The sequence below is a fragment of the Anser brachyrhynchus genome, assembly GCF_964034855.1.
Source record: "Anser brachyrhynchus genome assembly, chromosome: 18".
Lineage (NCBI taxonomy): Eukaryota > Metazoa > Chordata > Aves > Anseriformes > Anatidae > Anser > Anser brachyrhynchus.
Genome location: NC_137711.1, coordinates 7,403,238 through 7,425,465, shown reverse-complemented (window position 1 = coordinate 7,425,465; position 22,228 = coordinate 7,403,238). Strand labels below are relative to the sequence as shown.

The window sequence follows — 22,228 nt, the reverse complement described above, 5'->3', positions numbered from 1 at the left end:
CAGTAGTTCTGAGAATTGTTCGCAGTCCCTTGAAGCAGTGCAATTGCTATCTGCCTGATTTTGCTTGAAATAGTTAGGATTAGCATCAAAATTAGCCAGCTTCTGAAAATACCTTGGTTGCCAAACGATACGGCCCACTGGAGGCAGATGGTGCTGGACCAAAAGGCCAAGCAGCGGACATAGGTGAGACACCTGTCCCCAAGATTGCTCTCACTTCAATTTGCTTCCAGGTTATGAGCACACGCATCAAAGTTCCCAGCTCAGATATATTACCAAAAACAAGTATACGAAGCTGTATTTTGAAGGCTCAAGTTTTGAATCCAGAGGCTCCATATTGTCATGGTGCTTAGAACACCGGCCGTGCCAAGAGGCAGGGAGTCTTTGGGCAGTGTTGTTGGTAGAGGCTTTGCTCTTCCAGGGTGACATTCCCCCTTGAAATCCTTCTGTCCTTTCTCTCTTTTCCATTCATCGTCTTTGGGGGCCCGATGTCTGGTGTGACAGAAGAGCCCTGCTGTGCAGGGGTGGAAAGAAGCAGCAGTGTGCAGCATCTTGGAAACCCAGGGCAGCGGAGGAGCAGAGCCCTGCAGTGGAGAAGGGAGGCACCTGGACTCTTGGATGTTGAAGCCTGGAGTTACATGCTTCACCAAGAACTGCCTGAAGCTGCTGCTCTGCCTAGCAGAAGCACACAGATGGGAAAGCTTTCTGCTGTGGTGACTTCAGTGTCCCCTAGTGAACAGCCACAGTCACGGGCAGTGAACGTGGGGAGAAGTCCTCCAGAAACTGAGTCTGCTGAGTGGATTCTGGTGCCAGTTTTAGGCATACGCTGGCATCTGTCATGCTGTTGTTGTTGACAGAGCTGCTGTTGCGACATGGCTCTTTTGCGGGGCGGATGGCCACTAAGAACTGGCGCTTGAAGGTCTCGCTGAGGGTAATGTAGAGGAAGGGGTTGAGGCAGCTGTTGGCATAGCCCAAGCTTATGGCAAAGTTGTAGGCGTAAAAGAAGGCCATGGATGGGGTGTCAATGCCGAGGTGAACCAGCTGGAGGATGTAGAAGGGGGCCCAGCAAATGAAAAAGGCAGAGCAGATGGCAACCGCCATGCGGGTGACTTTCTTGGTACGTATCCGGAGGCTCCTCTGGGGCAGTGGGACCACAGTGGTAGCCATGTGCTGCAGGATCTTGAAGTAGACCACGCAGATTACAATCAACGGCACAGCAAATGCCAGCATGAACTGGTAGAGGGTGAACCAGTAAATATCAGTCTCTGGGTTGGGAAGCAAGAGAGCGCAGCGGACAGTCCCGTCCTCCAGAGGCATAAGGCCTGCGTACATCCACACAGGAATGATCGTCAGGAAGGAGAGGAGCCACACCAAGCAGATAACGAGAGCTGCAACACAGGGGGTCCGGATGTAGGTGGATTTTAGAGGATAGACCGTGGCCAGATAACGGTCCAGGGTCATCACTGTGAGGATGTTGGTGCTGGTGATCTGACTGTTGGTGTCCAGGGCAGTGATGATGGTGCACAGGGGAGCTCCAAAGTACCACGAGCCATTGCCTAGGAGCTGGTGGATGAGGAAGGGCATGCCCAAGAGGAAGAGGAGATCCACAATGGAGAGGTTGAAGATGAAAATGTCCGGCACGGTCTGTTTGCACTTCAGCTTCTTCTTCTTGACAATAGTGTAGATGACGATGAGGTTCCCCACGATGCCCAGGAAGCAGATGATGCTGAAGAGACTGGGCATGATCACGTTGGTGTACGGTGCTGGCTTCTCTGCTACTGCCAAAACAAACCAAAATCATGAGTGCAACCCAGAGACCACCTCTAGATATGTCTGCTTGCCCTGTCTGGGACCTGGATCCCCCTCGAAGACGTAGCTTGGAGAGATGTTTAAGACCCTCTGCTGTCCTTGAGGAGGCTTAGCTGGGGATGTGACACCTCCTCCCCTGCTGTGCAGGGCATGCAGCACCCCCCACCCCACCACAAGTCTTACTGGCTCTGTAGGCATCTTTCCTCTGCTCTCCTGACGTACTTCTGTCCTGCCCTGAAACAACCCCGGCCTTGTTGGGGGCTAACATCAGGCTGGTGTGCCTCTGCTTCTGCCAGCATCCCCCAGGGAAGTGATAGTGACTTTCCAGAGAATACTGGATGTCCGGCCTGCTTGGAAGGTGGTGCGCGAGGCAACTTTGCACATCAGAGAAACAAGCCTCTACCTGGGTGCCAAACTCCAGATACAGGTGACAATCAAGCTGCTGTCAGAAAACTTCAGTTTGTCTGTTGGGTGGTTTATCTGTCGTTCAGTACGAGACAAAGTTCATTGACCGTGCTGGCACGTAACTAATGTTTATCTAAATTGGGAGATCTGGGACTGTACTGCAGCTGTGGCCCAGCTCTGTGTCGGGGTTAGGCCAGAGCACGTCTCCTTCCTGGCTTCCTTCCCTGCCCCTCTCCCTTTCTCTAGTTTCCGTGGAGAAGAAATCCAGGTGTGGGGGCCAGGCAGGGTTGGGAGTAGGTTTCAGTGTGGTCCTAAATCAGGGAATGCCCCACCTCTACAAGGAGCAAAAACATGGCTTAAGGCTGCTCTCTGTGGGTTCTGGATGTGGGTGGATTTCCAAAGCAAAATTATTGCGATAGCACCTAGCTTATCAGCACCAACGCTTGAATATTGCTCGTTGAGGTGAGAGGCCCAGACATAATCAAATTCACGTTCTCCTCGTCCCTATCAGGGTTTAAAATCACACTGAAGCCACGAGCCCACAGCACCAACCAACAGATTTCTGCTCTTGTGCCCATCAGGTTGTATCTGAGGCACTGCTGGAGGTGCTCTGCGTTGTGCAAGTGCCACGTGCGCGGTGTGACAGTCTGAAATCACCCTGCTCAGCTGAGGCAAGCCTCCTTTCATCTCATTACTCCCTGCCTTCCTATGGGACCTGTTTTGTTTTTTTTAGGGGAAGGCTTTGTGTGAGTAATTTGTGTGGCTGTTACAAAGACATGCGTGACAGCCTCTAAGCCTTTCATTGAGTCGCAGATGATTCAAAGCGATTGGAAACGCTTTTCAGTTACTGTACTATTGCTTTTCCTCAGCAGCCTCCACCTGTAGGAGTGAGGTCACCTCCTCCAACATAACTGAGGGAAATACTGGAAATGAAATGAAGTGAGATAACGTACTCCTCAAGCATTCTCTGCCAAAGTGGTGTCTGTTTGGGGTGGTATTTGCTGACACCTACAATTCTTGAGTACAAATGTCTGTGGATTTACTTTGGTGTGCGAGAGAAGCTTGACTGAGTTAGCAAAATAACTGAGGCTGCACCATTTGTCTGGCCCTTGGCTGGAAAAGTGTGTGTGCGTGTGTGTGTGTCGTAGCACCCATGTGTGGTGTTTCAGAGCTCCTGGAAGTGGGGCATGAGCTGACGCTGCCCCATTTTTCTGCTACTAGGACGCAGGCAGAATAGATGTACCCAAGGCCAGGCTCCGGCGGAGCAGTTGCTGCGCCACTTGGTCTGCAAGGAAATGCCCCCTGTTAAGTGGCTGTCCATAGATAAGTGTTATCAGCATCCTACTGAGACCTGACACTTACTCTTCAGCATCCGGCCTGTGCATCCCCTGAACAGACAGACAGGTCTCACACCTTGATGCTGGGAGATGGGAGACTGGAGGCTGGGGGATGCCGAACGTGGTTCTGCTATTCCGTGGGTAGCTACTGGGAGCTCTGCTCTCCTTTCTTTTAGCCCCAAACTTTGTTGAGAACGTGGTGGGAATGGATTATATGATTAAAGTGTGAAGGCTGCTTCTTTAGCTGAAAACTGGGACAAAATGACCCTTTTTTGCAGTGTAATAGCAGTGCTCGCGGTGACCCTGTAATGTTTCAAGGGAGCTCAGCTGGCCTTAGAGCAAAGTGTGTGCAAGCCCGAGGGCTCTGTGTGGAAGGCAGATGCATATAGTGCTGTAGCAGCTTGCCTGATGTCGGTGTTCATACAGGCAGGAGTTTCAAGCGTTATTAGCTGGAGGCTAGCATGAAGCTGGAGTTTGCATGTGTATTATGGGATGGAGTGAGAAGTAGATGATTGTCAAATACTCAGAAAGTTCTCTCATCTCAAGAACAAAGAGGCTTTAGAGATGATTGAATCTGAATTTTCAATGCTGCTTCTGTGCAGATCCGAGTGTCTGTTTGTACACAGAAGCAGCTACTCTGAGGCATTGATTTCTCCTTGCCTGGAGATTTGTGGCTGCCCTGCTACTCCGGAAAAAGACCAAAGGGAACTGCACTGTGTGAACTCAGCGAGGACCAGCATACATCTTTTATCCAAAAGTGATTGTTGTCCTCAGCCATGCCCCGATGCATAGCGCGCTGCATCTTCAGTGCCTTTTGGAAGGAAGCACCGTAATCCTACTTTTAGATTCTATAGGACACGCCGGGGGAGAGGACCTAAAAATCCACCTGCAACCACCTTCTGGGGGAGAGTTCCACCGCCTCGTACCCTTGAGGACCGCCCTGCCCGCCCCTCCACCATCGACCTGAGCAGAGAGAACAGGAGGCTGGGGGGGGGGGGATGCTCGCTGCTCCCCTCCCTGCTCGTTCTCCGCTCCTGCCTCCCCTCCCGGAGGCCGGCCGGGCTCCAGCCTCCCCTCCCTGGCGCCGAGGCCCGGAGGCTGCGGGGCCAGGAGGTGCCGGAGGCCGGGGCCCGGAGCTGTCCTCCCGCCGGTGCTGAAGGCTCCCGGCCTCCGAGAGGTGCGAGGCCGGGCAGCCTCCGCGGGACCCCTTCCCCGGGAGCTCTGCCCCGGCCTCTCCCCCCCCCATACCCCCGCTCACCTGAGCCGTTCCGAGCCTCCGGCGCGGAGAAGTTACGCGAAGAGTTACCGGGGGCCATGGCACGGAGCGAGCTGGGCGAGCGGTGGCCTCGGGGGCTCGGCGGAGGCGCTGGGGTCCGTCCTGCGGGGGGCTGAGGCTGAGGCTCGGCTGCGCTGCGCTCCGCTCGCCCGCTCCCGCCCCGCCGAGCCCGAAGCAGGTACTGACATCAAGGAGCAGCCGAGCCGGCGGCCACGGCGCCCGAGAGCAGCAGCCCGCCGGCGGCGGCGGCTGGGAGGGGATGCCCGAGGGTCGCCGAGGGGCAGCCGGGGGTCGCCGGCTCCCAGCCGAGCTCTGGCCGCTGCCTCCCTACGGCTGCGGCGAGCGCCCCTTCGCATCGCTTTCCTGCAGCCCCCCCGACGGCCGGCTGGGGCTTGCACCCTCCCGTTGCATACAGCCAGCCTTCTCTCGCTGGCGTCAGTAGGAGAGGAGGACCAGCTTTTGCCTTTTAAGTAGCTCTGCTCTCTTGCTTTTTGCTGTGGATTTTCCTCTCGCAGACGCACGTGCCCTTTTCGTCCCTGACTCATAGGCAAGTCCCTACAAGTGGAGCTGGGGGGTGTTGGGGCACCAGATCGCCCTCCAAAAACTGTTGTTTTAACCTTTTCATCCCTCTGACTCTAATTCTCACCTGAGATTCTTCACTTGTAATTAATCCTCTGCTGTTTTCTGCTCTTACAGCTCATTTGCTTCGTAGCTCCAGAACTCAGCTTGATCTCTAGCTCAGGTTTTGTTTGTGTTCCCCTTCTTTTGGCCTTAAAAATACCAGGTTAAGAACCCCCCTTTGGGTTTTGAGAGAGTGCCCTGCTCTGGGTGCAGTGTCAGAGCTGATGATTTTGTTATGCTTCCCGCCCACTGTTTGTCCATGAGCTGCGTTCCTCCGTTGTGGTTTGATAAATTACCCTTTGCCATCAGATCGTTCCGTACCTCCAAACGTTTCCTGCGCTGAAGAAGTATGGTATCGTGTCAGAAGTCTGCAAGAAAACGAGCAGCAACAGGCAGCTTTCTCTGAGGTTTAGTGTGGTGTAAGGGATTAAGTTTACTTCATAAAAACTTAGATCTCTGCCTGGACACCTCCTTTGCTTCCCTCTCCCTGTAGTAACAAAGGCTGACACCAGCCATAGGGACCATTTTTTAATTTTATTTGTGTGGGGGGGAGGCTTTGCAATTCTGTATCAATCAGGACTAGAAGCGACACGTGCCATTAAAAAGGAGGCCCTGTGTATGTGCTAGCAACAAGCCCAGCATGGGCTGTGAGTCAGGTTTGACAGCAGCAAATCTGACAGACAGTGCTGGGCTTTTCACCACGTCAGCGGAAGCCATTCATCATTATTAGGTTGTCCTCTAGTGGACCACCTGGTAGACAGAGACCTGCAGCATGCTTTGCCTGGGCTCTTAAGAACTGGAGACAGGATGGGGCCAGTTCATCTTTTATATTATATGAGGGGGTTTACTCAGTCTCTGGAGTTGCCTTTGTAAGTGATTTGCCCGGCAGGTTTCTCTCCAGTAGATAGCCATGGTGTATAAGGCAGTTTTGAACCTGCACAGTCTGTGGGAAAGGCGGTGTTTCTGAGTCACTTAATATTTTCTTAATACCCTTTTCCTTTTACATCTTGGGTAAATCTTAGTGCTCATCTGTACGGGGTTACTGCTGCCAAACAAGCCTCGGTTTGTGCACCGGGATGATGGAGTTAAGGCAGGAGAGCTGTTGGGAACAGGGTGTAGTCATCTGCAGCGAGTGCCTTTGTGTGATTATGCCTAATCCAGTCCTGAAGTGCAGAGATTGCATGGGAAACGGGTGGGCTGCTGCTATTCCAAACGTTTTCCCTGCACAGACAGGCTCCTACTCCCTTTCTCTGGAGAGGAACTGTCTTTCAGCTTTCAAAGCAGGAACCTGCTGTTTAAATTTAGCAGTTCCGAAAGCATAACAGTATTTTTAACTTGCATTCTCAAGTATTGTTCATCTGTGAAACTGCCTCGCGTGTGAGGGGAGCTGTAATTCCTCCTTGTCAGCTGTAGGGGCACGGCAAACCCCAGCCACTCCATCCCTGCTGCACGCGTGTCAGCTGCGGTGACAGCACCGCGCTCAGCGCCCTGCGTTCACATCACCTCCATATGCCTGTTTTATTACCGAGCCTTCATCATCAGGCTTCAATGAGGTTTGGGCCTCCCTTTTATGCCAACAGCCTGGGAAAGTTCTCAATCCAAAGAAGGGGTGGTCTTCCAGCCCCCCCGAGCTGAAGGGTTAGGTGGAAGGAGTGGAACAGGAGCTGCAGCAATCAGCGACGTGCAGCCTGGCTGTGTGCAGCGCTCACTGCCACGGCAATCAGCTTAATATCGGGCTGAGCGTTCGGAGGCAGCAGATCTCGGAAGGACGAGTTCTGTGACTGCTCATCTGCTGGAAACGAGCAGGGACGGGCACTCAGGGGACCCGGGGATGTAGCCGAGGAGTTGTACTAACCATTCCATGTAATTACAAGGAAGATTGAGACGTTAACCCCTTGAAAACATGTATTAAATTAGAAGAAAGATATAGTAATTAACATAAAATCAGGGAACTGCCATCTCAACAGCCTAGGCGTGGAAATGGAGTTCAGCCCTTGGTTATAAAACAAACGATTACTTCTTCCTGCAACCTCTGCATCACAACTATCCTTCAACCGTCCTGTCTGCAACATCACTGTTATGAAGAAAGATAGTAATCTTCCAAGGCTGCTGCTAGGCAAATTCTGCGATTGGGGAATGAATCTGGCTTGTTTAACAGTGGCTCAACCCTGAAAGGCTCTTGCATTTCAGTAATGAGCTCCATTTCCTGCGTCTGTCCCAGCTGGAGGTCCTGTCTTACCCAGTACGAGTAGAACCGCAGCATCCCTGGGGGTTGAGCGCAGCACCAGCCTCTGTTACTGCACTGCTGAAGTCTTTCCCTAGCTGTTTCACCAAATACTTTCTCATTAGGTGAGAAATTAATATTTATCTAGCACCTAGCTACTACTCCGATTTGCACCCTGGAGAGAGGAGCCGGGTTGTAAACCCTTCCCTGTAGCTCCCTGGTCTCTGTATTCACAACTCCAGACTGAGAGGATGGAGCTCTGCTTGCTGCTCAGCTCTTTGTCCTTGTTTATATTGATCAAATGGCGTAATAAGTGAAGTTTAGCCCTTGCCGTGGCCTGAGGGGTAGGCATGATTTCATTTGGGATGTTAGACGTGATGCGTCGACCCTCCAGCCTGGCTGAGTACCTGACTGCTCGTGTCTCTCGGCAGTAGCTGCATATCAGTCTCACTTCCTCTTTTTCAGACAAAATTGGTATTTTCCAGCTACTGACCTGTTTTGCCTCCCTTCTTCCTAGAAACTGTCTTTGCTACCGCTTCTCATCTACAGGGAAAGAGAATGGCACGTGGCAAAGTTAAAAAATTTCTCTAAACCCCACGCTGAGCTTGAGGTCAAAAATTGTCAGTAATTCTCTCTACAGCAGCGCTGGCTCAGGCAGCGTCTCCTACACCTCCCTGCAATGATTATCCCAGCACGACTGTTTGTAGCACAACAGACGGATATGTGCTGAATCTAATTGCTTGATTTAAAAAATAAATAAATTAGGAGCAGCTTCATCAAGGCAACTTGGTGGTGATTCAGGTCTTGCTGTCATCGGTCTCGATGTACACTGCACGTGCCGTCTAGTTGGCTGGAAGGAATTTGCTGTTGTATTCTGATGCCTTACGTGAATCGGAGCAGTGCTACCCTGATCTCGGGTGCTGCCCCAAGCTGGTATTAATGAACCTGGAGCCACGGCCTGAGGCTGAGCTCCGAGCAAACCCCCCATTTCCCAATTCTCAGGCTGTTTTCTCTTACATGTGTGAATTTCTAATGAAGGCAGCAGAGTAAATTCCCTTTCTCAGCTGCTCACTAAAACCACACATGCCTTTACAGGAACACTTAGCTCAACAATTACCTAAATGCTTGTTATCCCCACTGGATTTCTTGTTAATTAGAACAAAGTGGCCATTTATCCGAAGCTAGATGACCACCACCTCTCTCCCTGCAGGCTTCCTCCTGCTGAAATGAAAGATCTGGGCTGCCTGGTCAGTCCTGCCTAATTCCAGCACCACGCTGCTAATTTGAGGTTTCAGCCTTCAGCCTCTGCCCTGTCTGGCTGCTCACAGCGAGCCAAAGGCCAAGGCAGCAGCTTTCTGTGGTTTGGTTTTCATTGCTAAAGCTGAGAGGATCCCAGAGACAAAAGCACAGCCAAAAATAACAAGGAGGGGCCAAGCAGGGCTTGCCCCGTGACGGGGAAGCAGAGAGGCTTGCAGGCTGGCCGTGGCCAGTGTGCAGAGGTCAGGGATGTGGATGCACACTCAGCGAAACAGGCAGATCCCGCTGGCGAAGATAAGAAGCTGCAGGCAGCTCTCCGTGTCAGCCAGAAATGGCCAGGAGCCCCGAGGGAGACAAATCCAGCCTCAGGGTACGGTGTTAGTTGCCTTGCTTCCCTTTTATGAGAGCAGGCATTAGCACAAGGAAGAGACAGCTGGAACTTGAATTCCTCCTGAGTCTGAACGGGAACAAAAGTTTCAGCTCGGATCTGTAGCTCGTGGATAACTGCGCACGGGGCTCAGGAGGAGAGCAAGAGGCTGTTTTGCTGGAGGGGGTGGGAGGAATAAACAAGAATAGATGTCTGCCCAACCCGCAGCGATGGCTCTGCTTACCCTCTCAGTGAGGATGATGACAGTGTTGAACTGCTGGTCTGATGTTACAGATCTGAGATGAAGCAAAACTGAAAAGCCTGAGAGGTTCAAGTCAGGGAGACGAGATAAACTCCGCTCGCCGCCTGGGAAGAGCTGTCACATGAAATTGCAAATCCAGGCACAAGGATTTATGACAGAGCTATCAAAACACGAGGTGGTGTTTTATAACCAGATACTGCAATCCTGCTGCCTGACTCCGAGCAGGGGCAGGAGAGCAATAATAGCTGATGTTCTGAGCCGCGGTACGCTGAATTTACATGAGTCCGGTAAAGCGTTTGATAGCGTCTCCCAGGAAATTCTCAAGTTGGAGGAGAGGAGAGGCCCAGAACTTGTAAAATACAAAACAAATCGCAAGTGGGAGCGAGGTCTTGTGTTGAGAGGGGAGCCGTTAGCATTGATAGCATCGGATGGGAACCCCTCCTGACGGAGACCTGCGAGCCCCAGGGCAGGCTGGGCTCCGTTGGCAGGCGGTTCTCTGCAGCAGCCAGATGTTTCTTTCCCCTCTTGCCCCTGGCAAACCAGCCAGATCTGCTGTGTGCTGCCACTGGGAGCCGAGACATCTGACCCGCTGCAGGCAGTGGCTCAGGGCGTCGGAAGAGGTGGGAACCTTTTAAAATGATAATGAAAAAGTAAAATGACGATCATTTATGAAAACAGTAATTGGTAAACCACTTAGCATTTCACAGCCCCAGGGCTAAGAGCAGAGGCATGCATTCAGCAGCAGCAATAAGCGTTTGTTTATCAGCTGGGAGTTCATTAGGTGGAAAGACGGGAGAGGAGCAAGGCGAGGGTTCAGTACAGTACGAGCTACCTGTTTAACACGGCTTAAAAAAAGGCAACTGCGATTCTCAGGGGGATCAGGGGAGACGTTTCCCTTGCAGGAATTACTGCCCTTGCAGGAATTACTGCCATTGTGTGAGACGGAGGGAGACTTCCTCTGGCAATCCGCGTGGATTTTTGGTCTGTTGTGTCCGGCTCTCCGCAGGAGGCTGGGCTGCAGAAAGGAAGGCGCGGGTCGGGGCGCAGGGCGGTCTGTGCCCTGCTGGGTGCGGCTCAGCACCACGTCCAGTCCTGCAGCTCAGGCTCCCGGGACGCGACCAGGATGGTTGCTGTTTTCTGGTGCTTCTTTCAGACTTGATGCGGGTTTCAGCAGAAGGGTTAAACAAGCCCTAAGTAGGCCGATTTGCTGCTGGCCTTAAAATACTTGGAGAGAGTTCATCTGGATAAAAATCAGCCCCAAATGTTATTTTTGATTGACTCAGTTCCTGAAGGGTTTTGCGGCAGTAGAGGATGCAGATACAGCAGCGTAATGCTTTCTAAATGTCCCGGTTTGCCACCAGGCCTCTTTCTTTCCTCTTCCCCTGATTCTCCCAGTGTGTGAGAAGGGCGGTTGGTCTGGAAGGCACTGGAGATATTTCTGCTGCCTCCTGCCCTGGGTTATTCCTCTACACAAAGGCCCGGCCCCACATCTTGAGCCACCGTGGCTCTGTGGTTCAGCGCACATGGAGCCTGCCGGCAGCACGCGCCTCGCTTACGCCTGTTTTTTTCCTGCTGTGCCTGTTTTCCCCAGACTGGGGTGACAGTGCCTTTGTAAAGCAATTTGAAATGTTTTGTGAGAAGTTTTGTCTAAGAGCGTGTGTCTGTGAATCTGCGTTGCTGACATTGCAGCTGGAGTCGTTAGCAGACCCAAGAAACCAGAGCTATCTCCTGATGCAGGTTCCTTTCCTGTCAGAAACACGTAGTTAATTAAAGCCTCCTCCTGAAAGGAATTTCTTAGCTGCACTGGAGGGATAACAAAGCGAAAGCGGTGTCCTTAATCCAGCCCTTTCATCTCCTAGAAATTCCTTCCTCTCCCGTCTTTCTCTGTGTCCTGATTGTTAAAAGAAATGAGAAATAATTTCCACTTGGAAAAAAAACCAGGACAACAAAACTCAGCCCAGCTGATCGCAGCAGAAGCCAAGGAGACGGGAGCTGAAAGGAGGGAGCTGTTAATGAAGCGTCAGCAGCGAGCCAGGGGCAGGAGCTGGAGCCCGTCCAGATGGCCCGGCTAATCTGCCGCATCCACTTCACAACGCTCCTCTCGGGGCCGAGCCTGGCCGAGCCAGTGGCCTCTGCAGCGCCGGTCAGCTGCAACCTCAGCTGCAGCCTCCAGGGAAGGTTTGCCCAGGTTGCATCAAGCCTCCAAATTGTCTCTTCTGAACCCGCCATGGATACAGAGCGACGCCTGCCCCGCTGACCCAAGAGGGAAATGGAACCCGACGTTGGCTTTCTGCACCACATTCCTGCAGGGATGCATCAGCCACCTGGGGCTGCTCTCCCTCCGGCCCTCCCTGCCCTCAGGGCAGAGCGGGGCTGGCAGGAAGGAGCAGAGGGTGAGGAGAGGCCGGAGCACGGCTCCGCAGAGCCGGCAGCGTGGGGATCAGGGGCTCGCCAGCACGGCTCTGATGGCAGTGTGCTGCAGCCCAAGCACCCGTGCCTCTCTTCATCCCCCGTCAGCCCGGATATTCGTGTTTCCTGGCCTGACAGATAAGGCGGCCTCGCCATTAATCAAGAGGCCTGGAGAATGGGATCAACGTGAGGCAGGCGTGCTGCGGAGTTAATCTCCTTTACTCCCCGATGATGGATGGAGCTCATTTCAGACATTAATCAAGTCTGTGAGCGTGCACCGGGCAAAATGGATTAGACACTGTGCTGTTGGCAGAGGCGCTCCCGAGTCCCTGGGCAATCCTGGAGGATGCCCGAAGCGCTGCCTTTGGGCACCCTCCAGCTGGAGCTGCAGCACAGTGGCGTGGTGAGGGTGACGGAGGGATTACAGCTGCTGGGTCCTGGGGAGAACTTAGGTGTACCCCCAGCTTTGCTCCACGAGTGCTTGCTGTGCTCCCTCCCTCGGGACAGGGCTGGGAAGTGGGTCCCAGCTGTTGCTGAGCCACATTCGTTTGCAAAGCTGCACTCCCAAACAACCTGTGGAGGCTCCTCGGTGGTTCCAGGTACAACCAAACACCTCCAGGTCTGCAGTCTCCACGCTGCTGCCACACAGAGCAGAACCGGTGGGAACGGAGCTGGAGCACCAGGTCTGATACGTGCAGCAGAAACCACCTGTGAGCCCCTGGAGACTCCAGGAAAGGGCTGTCCTGCACGAGCAGGAGTAGGGGACACCCGCAGATGCCAGCCCTGGTCACGGCTCTGCAGCATCCTGTGCAAAAAGCTTTTATTCTGGTGTAGGATCTGTGTGGGACAAAGACTGTGCCCCAGTTCTGAACCGTGCTGTGGGCTTGTTGGATATCATTGGGTTTGAGGAGCGGTGTCTCAGAGGCTGAGCAAGACTGTTGTAGACGATGTGAGAAAAATGCCAGGCCCATAATAAGCTCTTCACCCACTTAAGGGTAGTGCTAGGTTCTGGGATTAGCAGGAGGCACTGGCCGGTAAAAATAACCCCGAGTCTGCATCCTCCAAAGGGAGACACTCAGGCCTGGCGAGGCAGAGGGAAATGCCCGATTCTTGGACTGTGCCACGGCCCACGTGTCACGCTACAGGAACGGGAAGCGAATTTACGCCTTAGCCATCCCAGCGCACCTGCTCATCTCAGAGCGGCTCGGGGTACGCGCTGATCTGTACCGCCGCGATGCCGGTGGCCTGGCAGGCCAGACAGTCAACGAGCTGTGTTTTCATATGTTTAATTACACCTTGCTCGTGATGGGAGCCGTTCAGCCTCCCCAGGGATGTATGGTAACAGTCGGGGCAGAAACCTGCCGTATCCACACAATAACGCCCAGCGCTGGGACTGCACGCGGCTGGCACTGGGGTGGCGGGGTTGGTCCTGGAAGGGCCCCGGGCTCTGACAGCACCCGGGTTTGTTAGCGCACGCTTTCTTTCCCCCCTGCCTTAAGTCCAAAACCCAGCTGAAATCAAAGCACCAGAAAGTCTAATCCTGTTTTGAATCAGCGCAGCACACGCAGCGAATGTTAAACAGGGAATCCGGCAGCAAGAAAAGGGGGGATTATCTTTAATTTCCTGAGAGAGTGACTGAGGGGGGGAGACAGGGAAGAGGAAGGCACAGGGGCAGAAAGAAGTAGCTGTCGGCACAGGCAGGTTGTGGAGGAGGAGAGTGTGGGTGGACGGGAAGGAGAGAGGGGCTCGAGCAGCAGCACGTGTGTGCAGAGTCCCGCTGGGAGTGGGGTTGTGAAAGGGCTACCGAAGGAAGTCGAGGGCTACCAAAAGGCTCCTGTTGGGAGCACTGTTTCCTGGGAGCCTCAGGTGGGGTGTGTGTGGGGTTTGGGTTTGGGTTCGGGTGAGTCCAGCAGGATCCAAGCACCAGCACGTGGGAAGGCTGCTCCTGCTGGGAGCCCCAGGCCCAAGTTCCCAGGGAAGGGATCGTGCAGTGGGTGCGCTGTGCTGGGCAGTGCTGCGGGCTGCAGCGCCCAGCTGGGTGGTGGGGACAAGGCTGCAGAGTTGGTTTTTGAGGGAGCGGAGAACTGGCCTCCATCAGGGCGATGCAGAGGGAGGGCTGAGCACGCTTCTGAGCGCGGCAGAGGACAGGCACGAGGGCTGCTTACCTGTGTCACACGTGCGTGGGCTGTTTTTTGCTGTAAAAGATTGTAGCTGAGCAGAGCATCCAGAATCAGATCCTAAATTGTATTACCTACTGGAGAGATGACTCTAGCCATGGTTTATGCTGCTGCCTATCATCACCAGGTACCGCCACCTCTGCAAAGGGCAATTGCTCCTTTTTCATCCTATCATTGACATTTATGGAGCTGCGTCTGCGTGGAGGGTTCATCCCAATCAGCAGCAGCAGCCACGCTGCGCCTGGCCCAGGGACAGGAGGTGACCGGGGCCAACCCATTCCCCGTGCCTGCCTGCTGGAGCCTGGTCCCTGGGGGCGCTTCTTCCTCCTCCTCATCCCTGTAACCCAAGTTTTGTTCTCAGACTTCAAGTAGCAGCTATTGCCAGGCAGGTTTTAAAAAGGAGATGGAGTAAATGTGTACATAGACACCTCGTGTGTGCTGATCCCTGTCCTGCTCTAGCTTTGCCCTTGACGCTGCGATGAGCGAGGTGCAGAGTGCTGAGCCAGGTGGGAAAAGCCAGTCCTGGATAGGGGAGGGCGGACAGATACCTGCACAGGAAAAAGGTCCCTGGGGTTGGGATGCGGGTGCCGAGCACCAGGAATGAAGCCGAGATTTTCTGTGCTGCTTACGGACAGGCCCAAAGCCCAGCAGCGGGGCCCTGATCACATTTAGCTGCAGGAATGAACGCCAGGAGCTTCCGAAATGGCTCTGGGGGTGACTTTCAGTAACCTGCCTTCTGCCACGGCCTGGCTGCCTGCAGGAGCAGCCCTTCCTTGCCCTGCTTCACCCTCAACCCTCACCTTCATTCCCACGGGACAGGTGATGTGGCACCGGGGGGGTGCCACAGCCTCCCTGGGGGTGGTGCTGGCCTCGTGGGGGTGCAACTTGCACACCAGCAAGTGTCCTGGCAGCAGTGTCTGTGCTCCTGTCTGGGGAAAGCAGTGCCCTGGGGATCTCCCGCGGCCCCCCCGGGACTCTGAGCCTCCCCACGCCCAGGTGCGAGCGGGAGCTTTCGGGTTGCAGCCACGAAAAGGAGGAGCCTGAGCTGCAGCTGAGCCGGGAGGGGGAGAAGTGCGTCTCCGTCCAGCTGGTTCATAGCATACTTAAAATGTTTCAGATGTCTGGTGCGGGCCTCTGTGGCCCTCCTGCCGGCTCCTGGCTGGGTGGGGTCACCGCTGCCGCCTTCCAAGTTCGGCTCTCGCAGGCGAGATCTGGGAGCGGGAGCCTCGCGCCCTCCGGCCGTGGAGCTGGGTCTGGCGTGGCCTCACCTGAAGCTGTCGGCAGAGCTGCTGCGGGCGCTGCCGCAGGCGTCACTCGTGCCAGCGGGGCCCCTTCCCTCCTGGCAGCAGCTGCGGGCGCCGTTTTGGTTTGATGATGGAGGGAGGGGAGCAATTAAGGTAAATTGCAGAAGGGAGAAGGGGTCGAACGGCTGCTGGGGCTGCAAGAACGGCGCTGAGCTCTGGCCACCAGTCAGCTGCCCAAGCTCTGAACTGGGGAGAGCTGGCAAGGCACTGAGCAGTGTTGTTCTCAGTCTAAGCTGTCTCAGTCGGAGGAGCAAGGAATCTGCTCCTTCTGCTCTGTCCCTACCCCAGCCACGCTGCTTTTACTTGCTGCCGTGAATTAAAAGCAAACCAAACCAACTCCTTCCCGGCACCCTGCGAGCAGATGATGGTTGTAGCATGGGCTCTAGATGGCAACATCGACCCGAAGAGCTGCGGGAGGAGCAGGGTCCCCACTGGACCAGGCGGGACCGCGGGCCGTGCTGCTTTGGGCACCTCGCTGCCGGGGCCCGGGGGCTCAGGCCAGGGCTGAGCTCTCAGCCGGCCTCCCGAGGGTGCCTGCACCCCAAAAACTCCCCTCAAAACGCAAACAACTCACCCGTGGGCAGGGAAGTAGCCAAATTAGAGGAGACTTTTCTGCAGTGGGATTTTGGTCAATTTCCTCAGCCCCTGGTCTGTGGACATGTGAAAAAAAAACCATTCCAGGCCTCTGACACCTTGGTAAGGTGGAGGGGGCAGGCGCCACCTTATTAAGGCAGAGAGGGCAGGCGCTGTGTGGGGGTCTTTGTGCTGAGGATCACCAAAAAGCCTCCGGGAGGTAAAGACAAAGCTGTGAGGTGCACGCTAGGAGATCGGGGCCGCTGAGGCTAATCCTCCTTGGCTGCTTGCCTGCCAGCATGACCGTAACGTGAAAATGTTGGGCTTAGGCACGGAGTCCGGAGCACCCAAACGTTGTTTGACATTCAGAGTCAGTTTGCTGGAAACTGTGGATATCCAGCAAATCGGGGGGAGCTTCCCCATGCACCCTCAGTTCCAAGGGCAGAGATTAAAGCTTCGGTGCCTCCGCTTTGGCCACGCAGCGGGTGGGAACCCAGCTGAAACGCGCCCACCCTGCGCCCAACTGCGACGTGCGCCTCGTGCCGGGCTCTTTGGAAAGCAGCTTTAGTCTGTGCTCGGGGAGCTGCACGGCTTAATTAAGATCCTTCAAAGGACAGAAAGCGCTAGAGAAATTTGGTGGAGTCTTAGAAACGTCACAGGGCTTTACGAGCTCTGGCGCAGCTCGCGGAAGGGATACCGAGCCCTGGCGCTTCCCCGCTCTTCCCGGGACTGCTTAGGGCTTCGTGCTTCGCCACGGCAGCTGTGAGACGTGGACCTGGGTAAGGCGGTGTGTGCATCACCCCCTCCTGCTTCCCGGCTGTGCCGGGAGCCACCGGCCCCTCGCCGCCCCGGGGCCCCCGGCTGCAGGCGCTGGCATTCGGGGTTTGGGTGGAAGCGGGGCTGGCTCTTGGCGGCTCCCCCGGGCGCGGCGGGCCGGGCGCTTGGCGCAGCAGATCCGAGCCTCCGCGGGGCTTTAATCCGATCAGTGCCGGTAAGCCGCCGGTATCATGCGGCAAAAGCCGGCCGGCTTGCTTGGGCGATCCCCCCCGCCTTAGCGGAGCCGTGCCGGGGGGAGCTGGGGGGGCAGAGGGGGGCGGGTGGCAGAGGGGACGAAGGAACGGGACGGGGGGGGATTAACGCGGGGCTCGGCCCGCAGCAGTGCCGCGCCCCCCGGCCCCCTGGGGACCCCCCGGCCGCCGGCCCGGCCCCGCTGGAGGCGAGCGGCGGCGGCGGGGCTCCGGCCCGGCTCGGCACGGCTCGGCCCCGCTCCGCCGGCGCCTGGCGGTGAGTGACAGCAGCCCCGGCCCTGCCCGGCCCGCCCAGCCCCCGGCCCTTTCCAATCAGGCCGGGCCGGGGAGGGATTTCCTGCCGGGACGGGGAGGCACGGCTCCGAGTTGCACGGCTCGGAATTGCACGGCTCGGAATTGCACGGCTCGGCGCGGCACGGCTCCGCTCGGCTCGGGCTCTCCCGCTGCTTTTCGGTCTGGCACCGCGCGCTCCGGTCTGGCACGGCTCGGCACTCTGCGAGCGCCCCAGGTGAGTGGTGCTGCGCCGCCCGGGACCCCGAGCTGCCCCCCCCCGGAGCGGGGCACGAGTCCCACGGAGCCTCCCCGAGGCCGGGGCCTCGTCGAGCTGGGGCTGGAGGCGGCCCGGGAGGAGCCGGAGCCCCCCCCGGCAGGGCGAGCTGCCCCCGGCCGCCCCTCCGAGCCCCGCTTTCGGCAGCTGCTGCCTCTCCCCCCTTCGCTAGCATCTTGCCTGCCCCGTTTGTGCCATGGCTTCGGGTTTGTTTTCCTCCCCTCTTCCCTCTTCTTGGGATTGGTGCAGAAACTTCGCTTCCCCAGGTGGATTCCTGGGCTGGAGGCTCGGCTCGGGCGGGCGGGATGGTTGCTGCTGCTTCTCCGGCTTCGTGCCTTCCGCAACTCTTTGCTGCTGCTCCTCTCTCAGGAGGCTGAGGAGGTGGAGATCGGCATTCGGAGCTCTCCGCACCTCTGAGGTATTTGTTGAGCCTCGCACGCTCCAGGAGAGGCAGGCAGCAGCGGGAGGCTGTTTTCTAGGTGAGGCCACGTGGAGGGGTTTTTTTTTTGTAATAAACGGATAAACAGCACCAACGCCCTCGTACTCGCTGTTTGTGCTCGCAGAGCAGCGTGAAGTTGGATTCGGTGCGCTGAGTTAAGTGAAACAAAGTCGATTTGAAGCCGGTGCAGTGCAGGAGGCTCTGGGGGGTGATTTGTTTGTGGCGAGGGGTTGCTCTGAGCCGAGGGGCTGAAACTTTGTTGGGATGGGGATAAGTTGTGGGGGTGCCCCAGAACACGGGGGTGAGAGCTGACCGAACCGGGCACTGCTATCAGCACCTGGTGCCGGGCTGCCGGGCAGCCCTGTGCTGAGGATTTGTTAGCCAAACCAACCCATGGCCCCGGGGAATGACTGAGGGGGGGGAGAGACCCCCCAGCCTGGCCTGGGAATTTGGGCACCCCCTTGTCCCAGAAGCCAAACCAGCATCGGAGTCTTGCCCCTGCGGCTGCCCTGAATGCCACTGCACCCAGGGGAGGGCTGGAGCGGGGGGAGCCCTGTGTCGGGGGGCTGCACGGCTTCCAGGATGCCCGTGGGTGGGCTGAGCGGCGCTGCGCTTGGTGTGGGGTCCCGGGAGGCGCTGGGACGTCCCTGCTGCTCCTGCCCCTGAACCAGGCAGGACCTCTCCTCCCGCTGTTGTTGCCTTTTCTCTCCTTCGGTGGTTTCTGTCCTCGAAGCAGTGACCTCGATCGCTGGGAGGAAGGAGCACCCAGTGTTATGTAAATGGCTGAGGGCGAGTGCTTTGGGAAGGGAGACGGCACGCCTGGGCGCTGGCTGCGGGAAACTGGAGCCGGTTCCCATCCAGCCCGGGTCGGCGTGGCGGGAGTCGCGGGGCGGTCTGCTGGCAGCCCAGCAGCTGGCACGGCGTGTGCTCCCTGCCCTCCTGCTCCTCCCCGGCCTTCGGAGCAGCCTGCTGGATGCACGGCCCTGAACCAGGAGGGAGTTTCTTGCTGCCCCAGTGCAGGGGGAGAGCATGGGGTGGGAGGGGTGAACGGCTGCAGCAGGAGCCCAGGTCCTCTGGGGTGTCCCCACCGGCCGCAATCGGGGCTTGATCCCGTTCCCCTGAGCGTGGCTGTGCTGCCTGGTTGCACCCAGCTTCTCGCTTTGGGCCCAAGAGCGCTTGTTTAATGGGTGAAGAGTGTCTTGGGTCCTGGGGCGCTGAGCTCCCCGGGTAGCTCGAAGGGCCAGGGTTTGTCCCTGCGCCGGAGGGGAAGGGTGCCAGGCAGGTTCAGCCGGTCCCAGCGGCGGTGGAGGGAGGACTTTGGCTCAACCTCCCCTGCTCCATCGCGTGGGTGCTGCCGCTGGCAGAGGGGAGGGGGAGATGTGGCAGAGCCCCGTTTGCCATCATCGGGGAGGGCACGGCGTGGCCAGTCCCCTGGGCTGGAGGGCAGGGAAATGAGCAGCAGCAGCAGCACTCAGCCATCCATGCCCCCCCCCCCCTCCCCCCCCCCGGAGGCTTCCTCCACAGGTTCTTCCCTCTCCTTTCTAACACGAGGATGAGCCGAGTCCCGCCAGGACTAAATATAGTCAAAGTATTCGTTCTTCGGCACGGATACAAAAGCTGTCGCGACGGAGCCGGGAGGTAAATGGCCTTTGAGGGCTGACTGTGCTCTTCCCCTCCGCAGGTCCCAGGCTGCCGTGCCAGCCCGCACCAGGGCTCGGCTGCGCGCGGGGCTCCCCAGCGTGGCTGCAGCGCTGTCGCCAAGAGGAATGCCGAAGCGAGGGGGCTAATGAGCACCAGAGAGGGAGGATCTATGACTTCCAGATGGCAACGAGCCTGTAATCCCTTTGGGAAGAATTAGGGACTCGTCAGTGTGGCAGAGCCTGGCGAGGGGAGCAAAGCGAGGCATCTCCGGCTGCGGAGCCCAGCACAGCTTCAGCCGAGAGGCCCGCGGCATCCCGATGCCGGCCCCGCTGGGTGCCCTGCCCCAAGCTGCCTCGCTGGGTCTCGTGGCATCCCGTTGCTGCCGGGAGCCGGTCCCTCAGCACTGAACTCTCTCTGATCTTAACTGGTTGCATGTTCTCCGACCGAACCCCGTCTGGGTCCTGCTCCTCCCGACACAGAAAGGGACTTCTGCTGCTGACAGAGACACGTCTTCCTTCCTTTTTATGTCCCGTGGGATTTTAAAGCATCTTTTTTGCTGGATTTCACCGCCTCTCCGAGCATGTTTTGAGGATTTACAGGCTTATTCTCATGGCTTTATAAACCTCCGGGATCCGAGGGCTTCTTCCTTGTGTGCCGCTGCCGCTCCCACCTGTCCGCCATGGGGCGAGAGCAGGAGCTGATCCAGGCCGTGAAGAACGGGGACATACCCGGCGTGCAGAAGCTGGTGGCCAAGATCAAAGCATCCAAGAGCAGTGAGTACCTGGGTGCGGAGCTGCTGCTTCCCTCGCTCCCGCCGGGCATCGCCGCGTGGCCCGGGCTGCGGGCTCTGCGCGGGGCCGGTTCAGCATCCGCACTGGGGTGTGAGCGCTGACTTTGAACCTGGCGGATGAGTTCCTCCGCGCTTGGAGGCGGGAGCACGAAGGCTGCCCGTGCTGGTGAACGACTGAGCTGTAAACGATCCGGCAGGGCTCGGGTTCCCTTCGGGCTCAGCGCCAGGGGCCCTGAAGTGTGGGCACCGAGCGGGGAAGGGCGAGGGGAAATCACAGCGGGGCAGGCGGCGAAGCTGCTCGGGGGGATGCGGTACAAAGGGTCTTTAGCGATCGCCGCTCGCTCCTGGCCGTATTTATCTTGTGAAAAATTATCATCCGAGCCGGTCGACTGGAACCAATTGTCAAGCCTTGAATTTCAGTCTGGTAATGTTTAACCCTTCAGCAGTGCTGTTTTCTTTCATGTGTGCTCGGAAAGGTCAGCCATGAGCGGGCTCAGAGCAAATGCTGGGCTTAGCCCATGCTGAGAGTTTGGAGGGCCGGAGGCCTGCTCCTGATGGTGCTGTGGGGGTCCTGGAGGGTCTTTAGGGTCCCTCCCAAAAACTCCCAGAGAAAATGGTGGGGTTAAAAAAACTAATAAGTGGAGGAGCAGATTATGGCTGGTGCTGCAGACCTTGCAGAGAGCTGAGCTCCTGGGTAGGCGCTCCGGTCACTTCTTGTGCCCTGCAGAGAGAAGGAAACTGGAAAAAGTAAATAAAAGGGCGTTTGTTGGCGGTGCGTGACCAGGGGAAGCTGCACGGCTCCTGTGTGGGCTGCAGGAGCTGATCTGGGTGAGGAGAGGCCAGAGAAACCCCTTCCCCGTGCTCGCAGCCTGCGGGGTGGCTTCAGCTAGGAAGTTGGTACAGGAAAACCACATCTGGGACCAGCTCCCTGCTGCAAGGTGCTTGTGGAAACTCCCCGAAGGGCCCTCCTGGTCATGGCCCTTGTTGGGGCCACGCATTGTGGGAGGGTCTCAGGGGGCTTCAGGAAAGTTGTGGGGGAGGAGAAATATTTTTGGGGAGGGGGAGGGGGAAAATCAGGCAGGAGAAAAAGCTTGAAGTCTTAATTGGGGTGGTTCGGGGCAGAGAGGCTGGTGCTGAGAGCTGTGAGTTAGGCTGGGGATTATAAACGTGAGATGGGGATAAAATCCCCTGCGTCGGCTCCTGGAGGGATTTGCCTGGAGCCAAAACTTTGCAAATCCCAGCAGCTGGGCTGTTGCCTCCTGCCCCTGGAGCCAGCCCCAAGCCTTCCTGGGACACCGAGGGTGCTGGGTGCCCCATATCTGGGTGACAGGACCGGGCGCCTTCACCTCCACGCGCTGCTCAGGGTCCCTGGGTGTCACAGGCCGTGTGGGGCAGGTCCTAGGGTTGGAGCAAGGTGGGTTTCCTCGTGCAGGAGGCTCGAGGGGTGCCCTGAGGCACTAAATAAATAACATCAGCCCCGAGCCGGTGTCCCACGGCCAGGCAGCGCGATACAGGCAGGCTTGGGGCACCCACAGCTCTCCTCCCCTGCGTGCCGGGGGGGAGTTCACGCTTGTTTCCTCCGATACCTCTCGCTGTTAAACCCCGTCTGTGTTTTCTCTGGCATCTTCCCTCCCTCCAGCCACGGGGCACCCACGTGAACGCCTGCCTTGAACTCCCCCGCTGCAGCGGCGTCTGCAGGTCCCTCGCTCTGCTTATTTTCATTTTACTCCTTTATAAGGAGGGGGAGCCAAAAGCCCAGGCCCTG

At 57.0% G+C, this 22,228-nt stretch overlaps 2 protein-coding genes and 1 long non-coding RNA gene across 9 annotated transcripts in view; 2 read left to right on the top strand and 1 right to left on the bottom strand.

The window, feature by feature from the left end:
- Positions 1 to 723: 723 nt before the first annotated feature.
- LOC308179923 (melanin-concentrating hormone receptor 1-like) lies at positions 724 to 14,251 on the bottom strand. Of its 2 annotated transcripts, XM_080560772.1 has the most exons (3): positions 14,220 to 14,251; positions 4,807 to 10,183; positions 724 to 1,775 (listed from the first exon to the last, which is right to left on the bottom strand). In XM_080560772.1, exons 2-3 carry the CDS (start codon positions 4,862 to 4,864, stop codon positions 727 to 729), a joined length of 1,107 nt encoding a protein of 368 aa, XP_080416898.1. In that variant the 5' UTR covers positions 4,865 to 10,183; positions 14,220 to 14,251; the 3' UTR covers positions 724 to 726. The 2 variants fall into 2 exon arrangements, with proteins under 2 accessions (XP_080416898.1, XP_080416897.1); XM_080560771.1 differs by lacking the exon at positions 14,220 to 14,251 and having other exon boundaries at positions 4,807 to 10,461.
- LOC308179940 lies at positions 1,748 to 4,191 on the top strand. The gene is made up of 2 exons (XR_013940690.1): positions 1,748 to 2,233; positions 2,793 to 4,191. It is a non-coding gene; the product is annotated as an uncharacterized lncRNA (long non-coding RNA).
- Positions 14,252 to 16,662: 2,411 nt separating the features above from the next.
- The window catches only part of CASKIN2 (CASK interacting protein 2), a 34,550-nt gene continuing 28,984 nt past the window's right edge, over positions 16,663 to 22,228 (top strand). For 4 of the 6 annotated variants that reach the window (XM_080560737.1, XM_080560740.1, XM_080560739.1 and 1 more), the window contains exons 1-2: positions 17,368 to 17,554; positions 19,714 to 20,446. In XM_080560737.1, coding sequence (XP_080416863.1) covers positions 20,353 to 20,446 — 94 coding nt within the window. In that variant the 5' untranslated portion in view covers positions 17,368 to 17,554; positions 19,714 to 20,352. Of the gene's footprint in view, positions 16,798 to 17,366; positions 17,555 to 17,962; positions 18,073 to 19,713; positions 20,447 to 22,228 lie in introns of those variants that run through there. The other 2 variants (XM_080560735.1, XM_080560736.1) reach the window with 2 other exon arrangements.